The sequence below is a fragment of the Pristiophorus japonicus genome, chromosome 11 (assembly GCF_044704955.1).
Source record: "Pristiophorus japonicus isolate sPriJap1 chromosome 11, sPriJap1.hap1, whole genome shotgun sequence".
NCBI lineage: Eukaryota > Metazoa > Chordata > Chondrichthyes > Pristiophoridae > Pristiophorus > Pristiophorus japonicus.
In genome coordinates this window covers 205859511-205874328 of record NC_091987.1, presented here as the reverse complement: position 1 = coordinate 205874328, position 14818 = coordinate 205859511, and the positions used below count along the sequence as shown (strand labels likewise).

The 14818-nt window shown below is 48.2% G+C and overlaps 1 protein-coding gene across 2 annotated transcripts in view; it reads right to left on the bottom strand.

Moving 5' to 3' along the window:
• The window catches only part of LOC139276446 (alpha-1,2-mannosyltransferase ALG9-like), a 308641-nt gene extending 296476 nt beyond the window's left edge, over window positions 1–12165 (bottom strand). The window contains exons 1-3 of one of the 2 annotated variants that reach the window (XM_070894450.1): window positions 12148–12165; window positions 9709–9896; window positions 6642–6798 (exon numbers count right to left, since the gene is read on the bottom strand). In XM_070894450.1, coding sequence (XP_070750551.1) covers window positions 6642–6798; window positions 9709–9883 — 332 coding nt within the window. In that variant the 5' untranslated portion in view covers window positions 9884–9896; window positions 12148–12165. Of the gene's footprint in view, window positions 1–6641; window positions 6799–9708; window positions 9897–11072; window positions 12119–12147 lie in introns of those variants that run through there. The other variant, XM_070894449.1, reaches the window with a different exon arrangement.
• Window positions 12166–14818: the final 2653 nt, after the last annotated feature.

Below are 14818 nucleotides of genomic sequence, written 5' to 3'. Positions count from 1 at the left end.
ACTGGGCTTGTATCCACTGGAGCTTAGATGAATGAGAGGGGATCCCATAGAAACATATAAAATTCTGACGGGATTGGACAGGTTAGAGGCAGGAAGATTGTTCCCATTGCTGGGGAGTTCCAGAACCAGGAGTCGCAGTCTAAGAATAAGGAGTAAGCCATTCAGGACTGAGATGAGGAGAAACTTCTTCACTCAGAGTGGTTAACTTGTGGAATTCTCCACCGCAGAAAGTTGTTGAGGCCAGTTTGTTAGATATATTCAAAAGGGAGTTAGATATGACCCTTACGGCCAAAGGGATCAAGGGGTTTGGAGAGAAAGCAGGAAAGGGATACTGAGGTGGAATGATCAGCCATGATCTTATTGAATGGCGGTGCAGGCTCGAAGGGCTGAATGGCCTACTCCTGCACCTAATTTCTATGTTTCTATATGTTAAAATGGAGCAGGCCACCACCCCCCCCCCCCAACCTCTCTCCCCCCCCTGCACCCACCCCCCCTCCAGCCTTTCACTTCACCCCCTACCAGCCTCTCTCTTACCCCCTCAGCAGCTTCTCTCTTCCTCTCCTCCCCCCCACCCACTCAGCCTCTCACTTCCCCCTCTCTCAGCCTCTCTCTCCACCGCCCCCCCTCCCCCGCTCAGCCTCTCTCTCTCCCTCAGCCCCTCTCTCTTCCCACCCCTCCAGCCTCTCCCCCACCCAGCCTCTCTTCCCCCCACATCCCCAGCCCCTTTCTCCCCCTTTCCCCCCCAGCCCCTTTCTCCCCTTCTCCCCCCAGCCCTTTTCTCCCCCTTCTCCCCCCAGCCCCTTTCTCCCCCTTCTCCCCCCAGCCCCTTTCTCCCCCTTCTCCCCCCAGCCCCTTTCTCCCCCTTCCCCCCAGCCCCTTTCTCCCCCTTCTCCCCCCCAGCCCCTTTCTCCCCTTCTCCCCCCAGCCCTTTTCTCCCCCTTCTCCCCCCAGCCCCTTTCTCCCCCTTCCCCCCAACCCCTTTCTCCCCTTCCCCCCCTAGCCCCTTTCTCCCCCCCAGCCCCTTTCTCCCCCTTCCCCCCCCCAGCCTCTCTCCTCCTCTCTCCCAGCCTCTCTCGCCTCCTCCCTCCCAGCCTCTCTCGCCTCCTCCCTCCCAGCCTCTCTCGCCTCTCCCCCCCCAGCCTCTCTCTCCCCCTCCCCCCCCAGCCTCTCTCTCTCTCCCCCTCCCCCCCCAGCCTCTCTCTCCCCCTCCCCCCCAGCCTCTCTCTCCCCCTCCCCCACCCAGCCTCTCTCTCCCCCACCCCCACCCAGCCTCTCTCTCCCCCTCCCCCACCCAGCCTCTCTCTCCCCCTCCCCCACCCAGTCTCTCTCTCTCCCCCTCCCCCACCCAGTCTCTCTCTCTCCCCCTCCCCCTCCCCCTCCTCCAGCCTCTCTCTCTCCCCCTCCCTCTCCCCCAGCCTCTCTCTCTCTCCCTCCCCCCTCCCAGCCTCTCTCTTCCTCTTCCCCTCCCCCCGGCACTGCAGCTCCCAGACAGCTGGCCTGCACATCCAACTGCTTCCCGGCCAGGAGTTAAAATTCCACCATGGGAATATCTGCATTTCCACCTAATTGGTGTCAGAACCAAATCCCTTTGGTGCTTGGTGACATATTCCTCTTGTCATAATAGACCTTTTGCAGAAGAAAGCTGGCCACTGCGCCAAATGGCTCTCAGCCGAACTCTTAATTGACTTTTACAAACAAAATGTATTTTCATCGAAAAAATTACCTATCTATTCAACTGAATTTGAAAGCCATGAATCTCATCTGTAACGGCTTGTGTACTTGCACTGAAGTAATAACTGTGGCAGTAACCAAGATGTGAAATGTGACCGCAAGTTTCCTATACTAAAAATAGACTTATCATTAATGAACAAACTCCATATTTATCAGTGTATGCACGGGGCATGGAGCAGGAAACCTAAAAATCTTCAATTTAAAAAAGACTGTCTTTCAGTTCAAGAGCCCATTTGATGATAAGTGACAGCCATTGGCTGGCGAGAATTTGACGGCATCTCGGCATATATTAATATCGTTGCAAAACTAAACCTCTTAAATTTTAATTACAGCTACATCAAGCCTCAGTCAGCATTTATTCATTAAAAGAAAAGTGACCTCATGCTGTATGTTACTGAAAACAAATTACTTGCATTTCTATCGGTCGTTTTGAAGTGTAGTCATGTTGTCGTGTAGGAAACATGGCAGCCACCAGCAGTGAGACCAGCCCTTACTCTGTTCATCATCTCCAATCAGAGTTTTCTTTTTCTTCTTCCAGATTTGTTTTCTGTCCTGAGACTGCCATCTTCACAATGAATACTTGTATAGTTATAAATACTAAAAGCGTGACCCCGAGCTTCTGGTCACCAGTCACTTTAATTCTCCGGCCCACACCCACTCCGACATGTCCTCCATGTCCTCGGCCTCCTGCACTGTTCCAATGAAGCTCAACGCAAGCTCGAGGAACAGCACCTCATCTTTCGATTAGACACTTTACAGCCTTCTGGACTCAACATCGAGTTCAACAATTTCAGACCATAACCTCTGCCCCCATTTTTTCGTAGGGCAACTGTTAACAATTATGCCGTTCCCATTTACACCTCTTCGAGACCCATCTTTTGTTTCTTTACTTGTCCGATTACCATCTCCTCTCTCCTTGCACCATCATCCCTTTTGTCATTTAATCGGTCCTGCTTTCCACTCTCTCACAGACCTTATCTTTTGTTCTTTCCTCCCCTCCCCTCCCCCTTTTCCCTGCCCCTGCACTTATTGTTACATCTCTTAACTTTCGCCAGTTTTGTCGAAATTTCATCAACCTGAAACATTAACTCTGATTCTCTCTCCACAGATGCTGTCCGACCTGCTGACTATTTCCAGCATTTTCTGTTTTTATTTCAAATCTGCAGTATTTAGCTTTTATACTAGTTAGAAGTATTGTTCCCTCACAAACTAATGATGCAATCTCAGAATGACTTCTCCTTTACCGACACTCTCACTGTCCACTGTGGTCACCACCTATATAAACATAGAAAATAGGTGCAGGAGTAGGCCATTCGGCCCTTCGAGCCTGCACCACCTATAGGTCGCATTGACTGAGGCTGAGATGGTGGTGCAAGCAAGCTGTGAACTGGGAAGTCACAGCTTTGGCCATCACTCAAGTTCATCTAACTCAGTCAAGCACGTTAAATTAGTTCTCAGCCAAGTTATTTAGCATTCATCTCAGATAGTGGAAAATCTGACACTGCCTGCCCCATTTTATTCTTCTTGGTTGAGTGAATGGAGTCTTGGAGGTTTCCTGATGGTTGTCAGCCGTGGCTCAGTTGGTAGCACTGTCGCCTCTGAGTCAGAAGGTTGTGAGTTCAAGTCCCACCCTAGAGACTTGAGCACAAAAATCCAGACCAACACGCCATTGCAGTACTGAGGGAGCGCTGCCCTGTCGAAGGTGCTGTCTTTTGGATGAGACGTTAAACCGAGGCCCCATCTGCTCTCTCAGGTGGACAGAAAATCTCCCATGGCACTATTTTGAAAAACAGGGGAGTTATCCCCGGTGTCCTGGCCAATTTTTAATCCCTCAATCAACATCATCAAAATCCCACCACCCCAGCTGGGGAATTTAAATTCAATTAATGAAATAAATCTGGAATTAAAAAGCTACCATCAGTAATGGTGACCATGAAACTACCGGATTGTCGGAAAACCCCATCTGGTTCATTAAAGTCCTTGAGGGAAGGAAATCTGCCGTCCTTACCCGGTCTGGCCTGTATGTGACTCCAGACCCACAGCAATGTTGTTGAGTCTTAACTGCCCTCTGAAATGGCCCAGCGAGCCACTCAGTTGTACCAAACCGCTACGAAAAATAATAATAAAACCGGACGGGCCACCCGGCATCGTCCTTGGCACTGGCTATGGACATGACAATGGCACACCTAGCCCAGTCGACCCTGCAAAGTCCTCCTCACCAACATCTGGGGACTTGTGCCAAAATTGGAAGAGCTGTCCCACAGACTAGTCAAGCAACAGCCTGACATAGTCATACTTACAGAATCACACCTTTCAGCCAAGGTCCCAGACTCCTCCATCACCATCCCTGGGTATGTCCTGTCCCACCGGCAGGACAGACCCACCAGGGGTGGCAGCATAGTGGTATACATTGGCCTTGGAAGTCCTCAACATTGACTCCAGACCCCATGAAGTCTCATGGTTTCAGGTCAAACATGGGCAAAGAAACCTCCTGCTGATTACCACCTATCGTCCCCCATCAGCTGATGAATCAGTATTCCTCCGTGTTGAACACCACTTGGAGGAAACACTGAGAGTAGCAAGGGCACAGAATGTACTCTGGGTGGGGGACTTCAATGTCCATCATCAAAAAGCAGAAGCAGCATGCTATAGACAAGACTAAGCGATCCTATTAAAGCTCTGTAGACACGCCACATCCAGTCGTAAATGGTGGTGGACCATTAAACAATTAACGGGAGGAGGAGGTTCCATGAATATCCCCATCCTCAATGATGGTGGAGCCCAGCACTTGAGTGCAAAAGAAAAGGCTGAAGTGTTTCCAATCATCTTCACCCAGAAGTGCCAAGTGGATGATCCATATCATCCTCCTCCTGAGGTCCTCCCCATCACAGAAGCCAGTCTTCAGCCAATGCGATTTACTCCACATGATATCAAGAAACGGCTGAATGCACTGGATAGAGCAAAGGCTATGGGCCCCGGCAACATCCTGGCTGTCATGCTGAAGACGTGCTACAGAACTAGCCTCATCTCCAGCCAAACTGTTCCGACACAACTAAAACACTGGCATCTATCCGACAATGTGGAAAACTGCCCAGGTATGTCCTATCCACAAAATGCAGGACAAATCCAATCTAGCCAATTACCACCCCATCAGTCTACTCTCAATCATCAGTAAAGTGATGGAAGACGTCGTCAACAGTACTATCAAGCGGCACTTACTCACCAATAACCTGCTCACCGATGCCCAATTTGGGTTCCGCCAGGACTACTCGGCCTCAGGCCTCATTACAGCCTTGGTCCAAACATGGACAAAAGAGCTGAATTCCAGAGGTGAGGTGAGAGTGACTGACCTTGATATCAAGGCAGCATTTGACCAAGTGTGGCATCAAGGAGCCCTAATAAAACTGAAGTCAATGGGAATCAGGGGGAAACTCTCCACTGGCTGGAGTCATACCTAGCATAAAGGAAGATGGTTGTGGTGGTTGGAGGTCAATCATCACAGCCCCAAGACATTGCTGCAGGAGTTCCTCAGGGCACTGTCCTAGGCCCAACCGTCTTCAGCTGCTTCATCAATGACCTTCCTTCCATCATAAGGTCAGAAGTGGGGATGTTCGCTGAGGACATTCACAACTCCTCAGATAATGGAGCAGTCCATGCCCGCAAACAGCAAGGCCTGGGCAACATTCAGGCTTGGGCTGATAAGTGGCAAGTAACATTCATGCCACACAAGTGCCAGGCAATGACTATCTCCAACAAGTGAGAGTCTAACCACCTCCCCTTGACATTCAACGGCATTACCATCGCCGAATCACCTACCATCAATATCCTGGGGGTCACCACTGACCATAAACTTAACTGGACCAGCCACATAAATACTGTGACTAAAAGAGCAGGTCAGAGGCTGGGTATTCTGCGGCGAGTGTCTCACCTCCTGACTCCCCCAAAGTCTTTCCACCATCTACAAGGCACAAGTCAGGAGTGTGATGGAATACTCTCCACTTGCCTGGATGAGAGTAGCTCCAACAACACTCAAGAAGCTCGACACCATTCAGAACAAAGCAGCCCGCTTGATTGGCACCCCATCCACCACCTTCAACACTCACTCCCTCCACCACCGGCGCACCGTGGCTGCAGTGTGCACCATCTACAAGATGCACTGCAGCAACTTGCCAAGGCTTCTTCGGCAGCACCTCCCAAACCCGTGACCTCTACCACCTAGAAGGACAAGCGCAGTAGGCGCATGGGAACACCACCACCTCCACGTTCCCCTCCCAGTCACACACCATCCTGACTTGAAAGCATATCGTTGTTCCTACATCGTCGCTGGGTCACAATCCTGGAACTCCCTCCCCAACAGCACTGTGGGAATACCATCAACACAGACTGCAGCGGTTCAAGAAGGTGGCTCACCACCACCTTCTCAAGGGCAATTAGGGATGGGCAATAAATGCTGGCCTGGCCAGCAAGGCCCAAACCCTGTGAACGAATTATTTTTTTAATGTTTTTTTAATTGTTGCTGCATTTCTTACATTACAAGTGACTACACTTCAAAAGGTACTTTGTTGGTTGTAAAGCACTTTGGAATGCCCGGAGGTAGTAGAAAGGCGCTATATAAATGCAAGTCTTTCTTTTCTTTTTGTCTCTGGTGACCTTTCCCCTCCACATTCTCTTGCCCAAACCCTTCACCCCACGTATACCACAAACAGTTTCAGAAAGATACAAATGGCCTGCAACTATAGAACGAGATTAAATACATCTAAATAAGACACCAAGAAGAGACTGAGGTTGTGATTAGCTACAGATGAGCTACACTGAGGTGTTCCTTGCTGAAGCGGACCTGGGTATACCCAGTGCAATCACTGGACACTAAGCAGAGCTTATGGACTCTGATGCACATCTTCAGAACTCACCTCAGAAAAAAGTTAGCCAGAAGTTCTCTGTTCTTTTTCACACCAGCCTTCCTGCCACAGTGAGGGAAGTTGAAGATAATCCTGTCAAACAGCCTGTCTTTCAAGTACAGACATTCCTGAAGGTTGGTGCAGTCCACTTGAAAGTAAACCTCTGCTCCTGAAGGATAATGGTTGAGGAACACTGCATTAATACGCTGCTGCAATCATTTGTTATCTCCCAGGTACATTATGGGACAGGTTTAGAGCATATCCAATACCTGTTATATTATCATATAAACTGGAAGGGACTAATTTTGCCAAGCACATACTACAATCCTCAAAACTGAACATTAGAGATATGCTATCTTACGTTGCACCCAGCTATGGTTATAATATACAATCTACTTATAATTATATTAAAATGAGTAGATACGTCATGTTACCATACCCTGTTATGCCTCTAAGTGGCACGTCGGTTGGGATTTCCCATGATGAAGTGAGCTGATACCTGTCACAGGCTCCCTGTCACACAAGTAAGTTCAGCTATTGAGCCACCATATTGCTCACCATAGCTATTTCAGATACATTTCAGGTAAGTTTTTTTTTTAAGTTTTCCCTTTTTTACTTATTCAGTAATTAGGTAAGTTTAAATAATTATGAATAATGGTGCCTTATCATAGAATCACAGAAATTTACAGCGCGGAAGGAGGCCATTTCGTCCCATCATTGCCCTGCCGGCCGACTAAGAGCTATCCAGCCTAATCCCAACTTCCAGCTCTTGGTCCGTAGGCCTGTAGGTGCACATCCAAGTATTTTTTTTAAAATGTGGTGAGGGTTTCTGCCTTTCAGGCAGAGAGTTCCAGACCCCCACCACTCTCTGGGTGAAGAAATTTCCCCTCATATCTCCTCTAAACTTCCCCTCAATTACTTTAAATCTATGCCCTCTGGTTTCAGTGATGAAATATGGCTCAGAGACGTGGACCATATGCAGTAGACCCCTCAAATCGCTGGAGAAATACCACCAACGATGTCTCCGCGAGATCCTGCAAATCCCCTGGAAGGAGAGACGCACCAACGTCACTGTTCTCAATCAGGCCAACATCCCCAGCATCGAATCACTGACCACACTCGACCAGCTCCGCTGGGCGGGCCACATCATCCACATGCCCAACACAAGACTCCCAAAGCAACCGCTCTACTCGTAACGCCTACACTGCAAACGAACCCAAGGTGGACAGAGGAAACATTTCAGGGACACCTTCAAAGCCTTCTTGATAAAATGCAACATCCCCACCATCACTGGCCAAAGACCGCGGAGGAAGTGCATCCAGGAGGCCGCTGAGCACCTCAAGTCTCATCGCCGAGAGCATGCAGAGACCAAGCGCAGGCAGCGGAAAGAGCGTGCGGCAAACCAGTCCCACCTACCCCTTCCCTCAACCACTGTCTGTCCCACCTGTGACAGAGACTGTAATTCCCGTATTGGACTGTACAGTCACCTAATAACTCACTTTTAGAGTGGAAGCAAGTCTTCCTCGATTCCGAGGGACTGCCTATGATGATGACAAGTAGATGTTTGTAACCCATTAATGCTTAACATGTCTGGGGTGTGATAAAAGTTAAATGGTACTTCAACCAAACTGCAATGCTTCCTGTTGATGGCTGAACTATAGAAGGTTTTTGTGATTAAGTAGGAGAATCTAAGAGCCAAATGAGGTTCTCAAAATAAAACCCAAGGTGCAAACAATTCTCAATCCATCTTCCTGCAACTGAACACCTCCTTTAAAAACAGATTAATGTCTACTGCCAAAAGGTCATTGATCTGAAATGTTAACTCGGTTTCTCTCTCCATAGATGCTGCCGGACCTGCTGAGTATTGCCAGCATTTTCTGTTTTTATTTATTATTGGTGTAATGTCTTGTCAGTTTAACTGGTATCCAAATCCAGCAAAAGCATTTAAGTTAAGCTGATTACTGTTTACAGTATGCCTCAATTCTAACTACTAGCCAACGAGCAGACAGAGAGCAAGTATTGCTGGGCAAAAAATAGAAATCGGAGGTAAAGTGGAGGATAAAGGAGAGACTCCAACCCTTACCCACGATCCTACTCTCGGCGCCAGTCCGTGTGTGAGTTGCAAGCAGAGCCTGACTGGTGGAAGCGGCAGCCTCCTCGCACCGAGACACACACACACACAGGGGTGGGGGGGGGGGAAATGCCGGCTCAGCCCAGCGCTGCAGCCTTCAGAGCATGCACGCCTGCCGCCAATCAGGCAAGGAGAGGCGGCCTCGGCAGTGAGGAGCACATATCAAACCACAGCGCCAGCCAGTGTGTAAAACCTCCAGCTGGCCAGGGCCAGGCGGTCAAGATTTGTCATCCAAAATGCATCACAGGTACATTTAACACGTGGAGCCACACTTTTATTTTTCAATGAATGCCACCCACACCGGGACTGATGCCAGACCAGGAATCTTTCCGGAAGAGTGTGTCCCGGACTAGAGAGGTACAACCTGTTTCATCACTTTGTGAGAATGCATTTGGATGAAAGATAACCAATCTTTCCCTTTCAGAGTCGAGTTCAACAATTTCAAACCATAACCTCTGCCCCTATTTTTTTTTCTGTTTTTTTCTCTTTCCCACGGCAGCCGTTGATGATTCTGCCATCTTTGTTTACACCCTCTCTAGACTCATCTTTTGTTTCGTTACTTGTCCTATTACCGTCTCCTTTTGTCTCACACCATCATCCCTTTTGTCATTTAATCTTTCCTGCTTTCCACACTATCACCGACCTTCCCTTTTGTTCTTTCCTCTCCTCCCCCTTTCCCTGCCCCTACACTTGCTTAAAATCATGTTACATCTCTAACTTTTTCCAGTTCTGACAAAGGGCCATCGACCTGAAACTTTAACTCTGTTTCTCGCTCCACAGATGCTGCCTGTCCTGCTGCGTATTTCCAGCATATTTCTCGTTCAGATGTTGACTGACCTGCTGTACACTTCAGGTTTTTATTTCGGATTTCAGTATTTGCAATTTTTCTTTTATCACTCTCGCTGCACACCAAACAACCCCTCTTCCCCAACAGGAGCACCCCCTTACCTTTTCCCAACAAGTGGGCAATATTTTTGACAGCATTTTCATGCTTAGTTATTTCGTTTTCACATTCGTAGCAGGTTGCAATGATCCGGGTGTCGCTGTGCACACGATCACACAGAGCAGCAGAGAAAGAGAAATTCCCCTCACCCACAAGCAAGGTGCTGCCTCCCTGTCTCATTGTCTATTCCAGCCTGAAGAGACAATAACAGGAAAACATTTCAAAACGATTCTCTAAAATATTAATGGATGCAACTTCTGCCAACGAACTGGAAGCAGACTGTGCCTGTAACATGAGAGCAAGTTTGTTAAAAAAATTAAATGCCGGGGAGCAGGCTAGTTCAGAAATGCCAGTCAAAAATGCTCTGTGGAAAAAAAAACATCCGGTTCCAGATTAAAGCGCAGTATGCTTCTGAGCAGCTTCCAGTCGTTGGCAGGAGTCACTCCGTATATGAAACGCCTTACACACACAAAATAACATGACCATCATTGTTGAGTCTGCGATCAGTGATGGAACCTTTACTTTCTATTAAATTACTTTCTGCTCATTTTTGTTTTCAAATCCCTCCATGGCCTTGACCCGCCCTATCTCTGTAATCTCCTCCAGTCCTACAACTATTTTGTTGTAATCTGTAAAACATATATCGTTATGCCCTCTGATTAAAGATGGAGAGGGAGGCACTAAAACAGAAACTTTCAAACAAGTGCCCCTTGTTTTTTTGTTTTTTGGTTTTTTTTTTGAGGGCACCAACTAACAAATTAAACAAGTGCCCCTGGCTAAAAGGGTGGGGGGGGGAGGCACTAAAACCGCCACAATAAACAAATTACATTTTGGACATCAACTCAATTCAAATCAAAATTTGGTTGCTGGGGGTGATGATGCACTCCAGTCCCTCCGGCGTCCACCTCTCGCGGAAGGCCGCGAGCGTACCGGTGGACACCGCTTGCTCCATCTCCAGGGACACCCTGGTTTCGATGTAGCCGCGGAAGAGAGGCAGGCAGTCGGACTGAATGACCTCCTCGACCACCCGCTGCCTGGACCGGCTGATGGCCCCCTTGGCCATGCCCAGCAGTCCTACGAGGAAGCCTTCCGACCTGCCCACTCCCCTCCGCACAGGGTGCCCGAAGATCAGGAGTGTGGGACTGAAGTGCAACCAAAATTTGAGGAGCAGCCCCTTCAAATATCAGAAGCCTCAGAGATCTTGGCACTCCAATTCTAGCCTCTTGCGCAACCCCTGATTTTAATCACTCCAGCATTGGCAGCCATGCATTCAGTTGCCAAGGCCCGAAGCTCTGGAATGCCCTCCCTAAACCTCTCCACCTCTCTCACCTCCTGTAAGACGCTCATTAAAACCCAAGATTTTGGTTACCTGTTGTAATATCTCTTTATGTGGCTCGGTATCAAATTTTGTTTGATAATGCTCCTGTGACGCACGGGATGTTTTACTACATTATAGGTGCTATATAAATACAGGTTGCTGTTGAATGTTGGACTGATCAGGCTGAAGGATGCTAGTGCTTCAAACTTTAACACTCTTCAGTTCACACATCCAGGCAACGTGAAGTTCTCTTAGATCAAGTGCAACATGGCATTGGGTATGGTAGCATAGTGGTTACATTACTGGACTAGTAATCCAGAGGCCTGGACTAATGATCCAAGAGATGTGAGTTCAAATTCCACCACGGCAGCTGGGGAATTTAAATTCAGTTAATTAAATAAATCAATAATGGTGACCATGTACTGCTGGATTGTCCTTAAAAACTCAACTGGTTCATCAATGCCCGTTATGGAAGAAAATTTGCTGTCCTTACCCGGTTTGGCCTATATGTGACTTAATGGCCCAGCAAGCAACGCAGTTGCTACTAAGTATAACAGCACTGTGGGAGGTACCTTCACCACATGGATTACAGTGGTTCAAGAAGGCAGCTCACCACCACCTTACCTTATCAAGGGCAATTTGGGATGGGCAATAAATGCTGGCCTTGCCAGCAATGTCCACATCCTGTGAACAAATAAAAAAAGATGCAGCGTTATAGTTCCCACTACACCTCATGAACAACCAGAAGATCACCCCTTGCACCCAGTGTAACACTGCAATGAGTGGCCTTGTCCTTTGAGTATAGCCCCGAATAATGGGCTTGTTTTGTGCAATGGGTAAAGTCCCGAAAGAAGTATGCCTCATCTTCTGTCCCTGCACGGCTCCGGAGAACACAGCACGTCCCCTTCCACCACCGCCGGCCGGCCTTCCGCACTCAAAACCAGGGGAACTTTCAATCAAGCTCCGAGGCCCGGCGCAGCAAACAACTTCACAACAAGCCCCAGCGCAAACTCCCGAGCCGGGCCAGGCTGGCCGGACACCCCCTGCGGGAGCCCAGAACATCGAGAGCAGCCACGGAGCCCCGATTCCAGCCAGAGTCTCTCCCTAACCTGTCCCACCAACTCACCCGCCCGATAAACAGCGACACAATGCGCATGTGGTGCAGTAACCAAAGGGCAAGTTCCGCACCCTGCCTCTTGCTGCACTGGCCGCCTTCCTTCAATACTTTGCATGGAATTCCAAACCAATTCTCCCCTCTCCTCTCCCTTCTTTATTTCCAGCTGCATACCTTCCTTTTAATTCACTCCTTTCCTCCCTGCTCGTTTTTATTTCATTCTTCCATTCCTTTCTTTTCAAAACTAAGCGGTGGCTCAGTGAGCAGCACCCTCACCTCTGAGGCAGAAGGTTGTGGGTTCAAGTCCCACTCCAGGGACAATCTAGGTTTACACTCCATCAGACTGTACTTGTTAATCTGCTTGTATACATAGAGCACCATGTACTGAAAAACACCTGTGTTGTGCCATGTATAATGAAAGTCTCTGCACTGTTTAGTAAAGAAATGTAAATGTATCCTCACTCGTTCCATGTACTGCTTTCATCTGCATATGCTACATGCAACGTGATTTGTGATTGGTATTGGAATGTAATGTAAACCTGTTCTTATCTGCTCCATGTAATACCCTTATTTGCACAGTACTACATGTAACGTGATTTACGGTTTGTACTAAACTGTACCTTGAAATGAAATGTACGCTAGTGCATTGTATGGAACTGTGCTGTCAGCATCCAAACGAATTGTATGGAATTGTTGACTGCAAGATACTGAACTATTTTCCAATGTATTGTGATAATTTTATATGAATAAAGTATATTTTTGAAAAAACTCCAGTGCTGAGAGAGTGCTGCACTGTCGGAGGTGCCGTCTTTTGGATGAGACGTTAAACCGAGGCCCCGTCTGCCCTCTCAGGTGGACGTAAAAGATCCCACAGCAATATTTCAAAGAGGAGCAAGGGAGTTATCCCCATGTCCTAGCCAATATTTATCCCTCAATCAACATTGCTGGAACAGATTATTTGGTCATTATCAGGTTGATGTTTATGGGGGCTTGCTGTGCGCAAATCGCCTGCTGCGTTTCCTACATTACAACAGTGCCTAGCCTTCAAAAGTACTTCATTGGCTGTAAAGCACTTTGGGACATCTGGTGGTCGTGAAAGGTGCTATATAAATCCAAGTCTTTCTTTTAAGCAAGTGCAGAGGCAGGGAGAGGGGGGAGGGGCAGAAATAAGAAAAGGGAAGGTCTGTGATAGGGTGGAAGGCAGGAGACGACAAAAAGGATGTAGGTTCACAAATGTTTTACATTTCCCATAGTGCTTTAATGCTGGGGATGTCCCCAGCATTGAAGCACTGGCCACACTCGATCAGCTCCGCTGGGTAGGCCACATTGTTCGCATGCCAGACACGAGACTCCCAAAGCAAGTGTTCTACTCGGAACTCGTCCACGGCAAACGAGCCAAAGGTGGGCAGAGGAAACGTTGCAAGGACACCCTCAAAGCCTCCCTGATAAAGTGCAACATCCACACTGACACCTGGGAGTTCCCGGCCAAAGACCGCCCTAAGTGGAGAAAGTGCACCCGGGAGGGCGCTGAGCACCTCGAGTATCGTCGCCGAGAGCAAGCAGAAATCAAGCGTAGGCAGCAGAAGGAGCGTGCAGCAAACCAGACTCCCCGCCACCCCCCTTTCCTTCAACCACTGTCTGTCCCACCTGTGACAGAGACTGTGGTTCCCGTATTGGACGGTACAGTCACCTAAGAACTCATGCTAAGAGTGGAAGCAAGTCTTCCTCGATTCCGAGGGACTGCCTATGATGATGACATTTCCCACAAAGGGTCAACTATCAGCATAACAACTAAAGAACAGAATGAATCCACGCGAGCTGTAGTTCAGATGAATCATCAGAAAGTTGTGCACAATAAGGAGTCTGGGTGTCAGTGTGTGATCCACCCTGCCGGCTCTGTGATGTAATTAACAAAAGAATTTGGGTACCTGGGTCTGTCGCTGCATTCTGTTACCAAAGCAACCGATACATGGCCTGTGGCTCAGGTAATTGCAGACCCATCATCATTCACACTCCTGTAAGGAGAGCCTGCACTCACACTCCACCATGCCGGCGCCCCTCCAGTCTTTATTTCTCTCAGAGCGAGAGGTATGCCCTGTTATCAGGAATGTACCGAGCTTGCACGGATTTGTCAGTGACCGCACCAGTGACGGACAGAACCGTTACACTCCAAAAACTCTCATCGCAAAATGGTACGAAGAGAGGTGTGGACTCGATGAACTCAGGAAAATGAAGCCTTTGCCAAGTCGGGTAATCAATGTTTGCCTTGGCTTTCTTCATTGTTGTAGACGAGCCTTGTTGGTATGGAGGATTAGAATGTTTCACTTCATTAAAACATATATCCGAAAAAATTCCATGGGGTTGGGGGGGAGTGAGTTCTCCTTAAAGTTTACAACCCTGTACATAAAATTTACTTTGTTGTTCTTTAAGATGTGGAGAATATTTTTTATTGTGTCTCAACAACAACAACTTGTATTTATATAGTGCCTTAAACATCTCAAGATGCTTCTTCTTCTTCTTAGACAGTCGAGAATGACTTGCTTCCACACTAATATGAGTTCTAAGGTGACAGATGAGGCCAATGTGGGACCTACAGTCTCTGTCACAGGTGGGGCAGGTGGAGTTGCAGGGCTGGCTGGGTGGGGTGCTTGATTTGTCGTATGCTCCTTCTGCTGTTTGTACT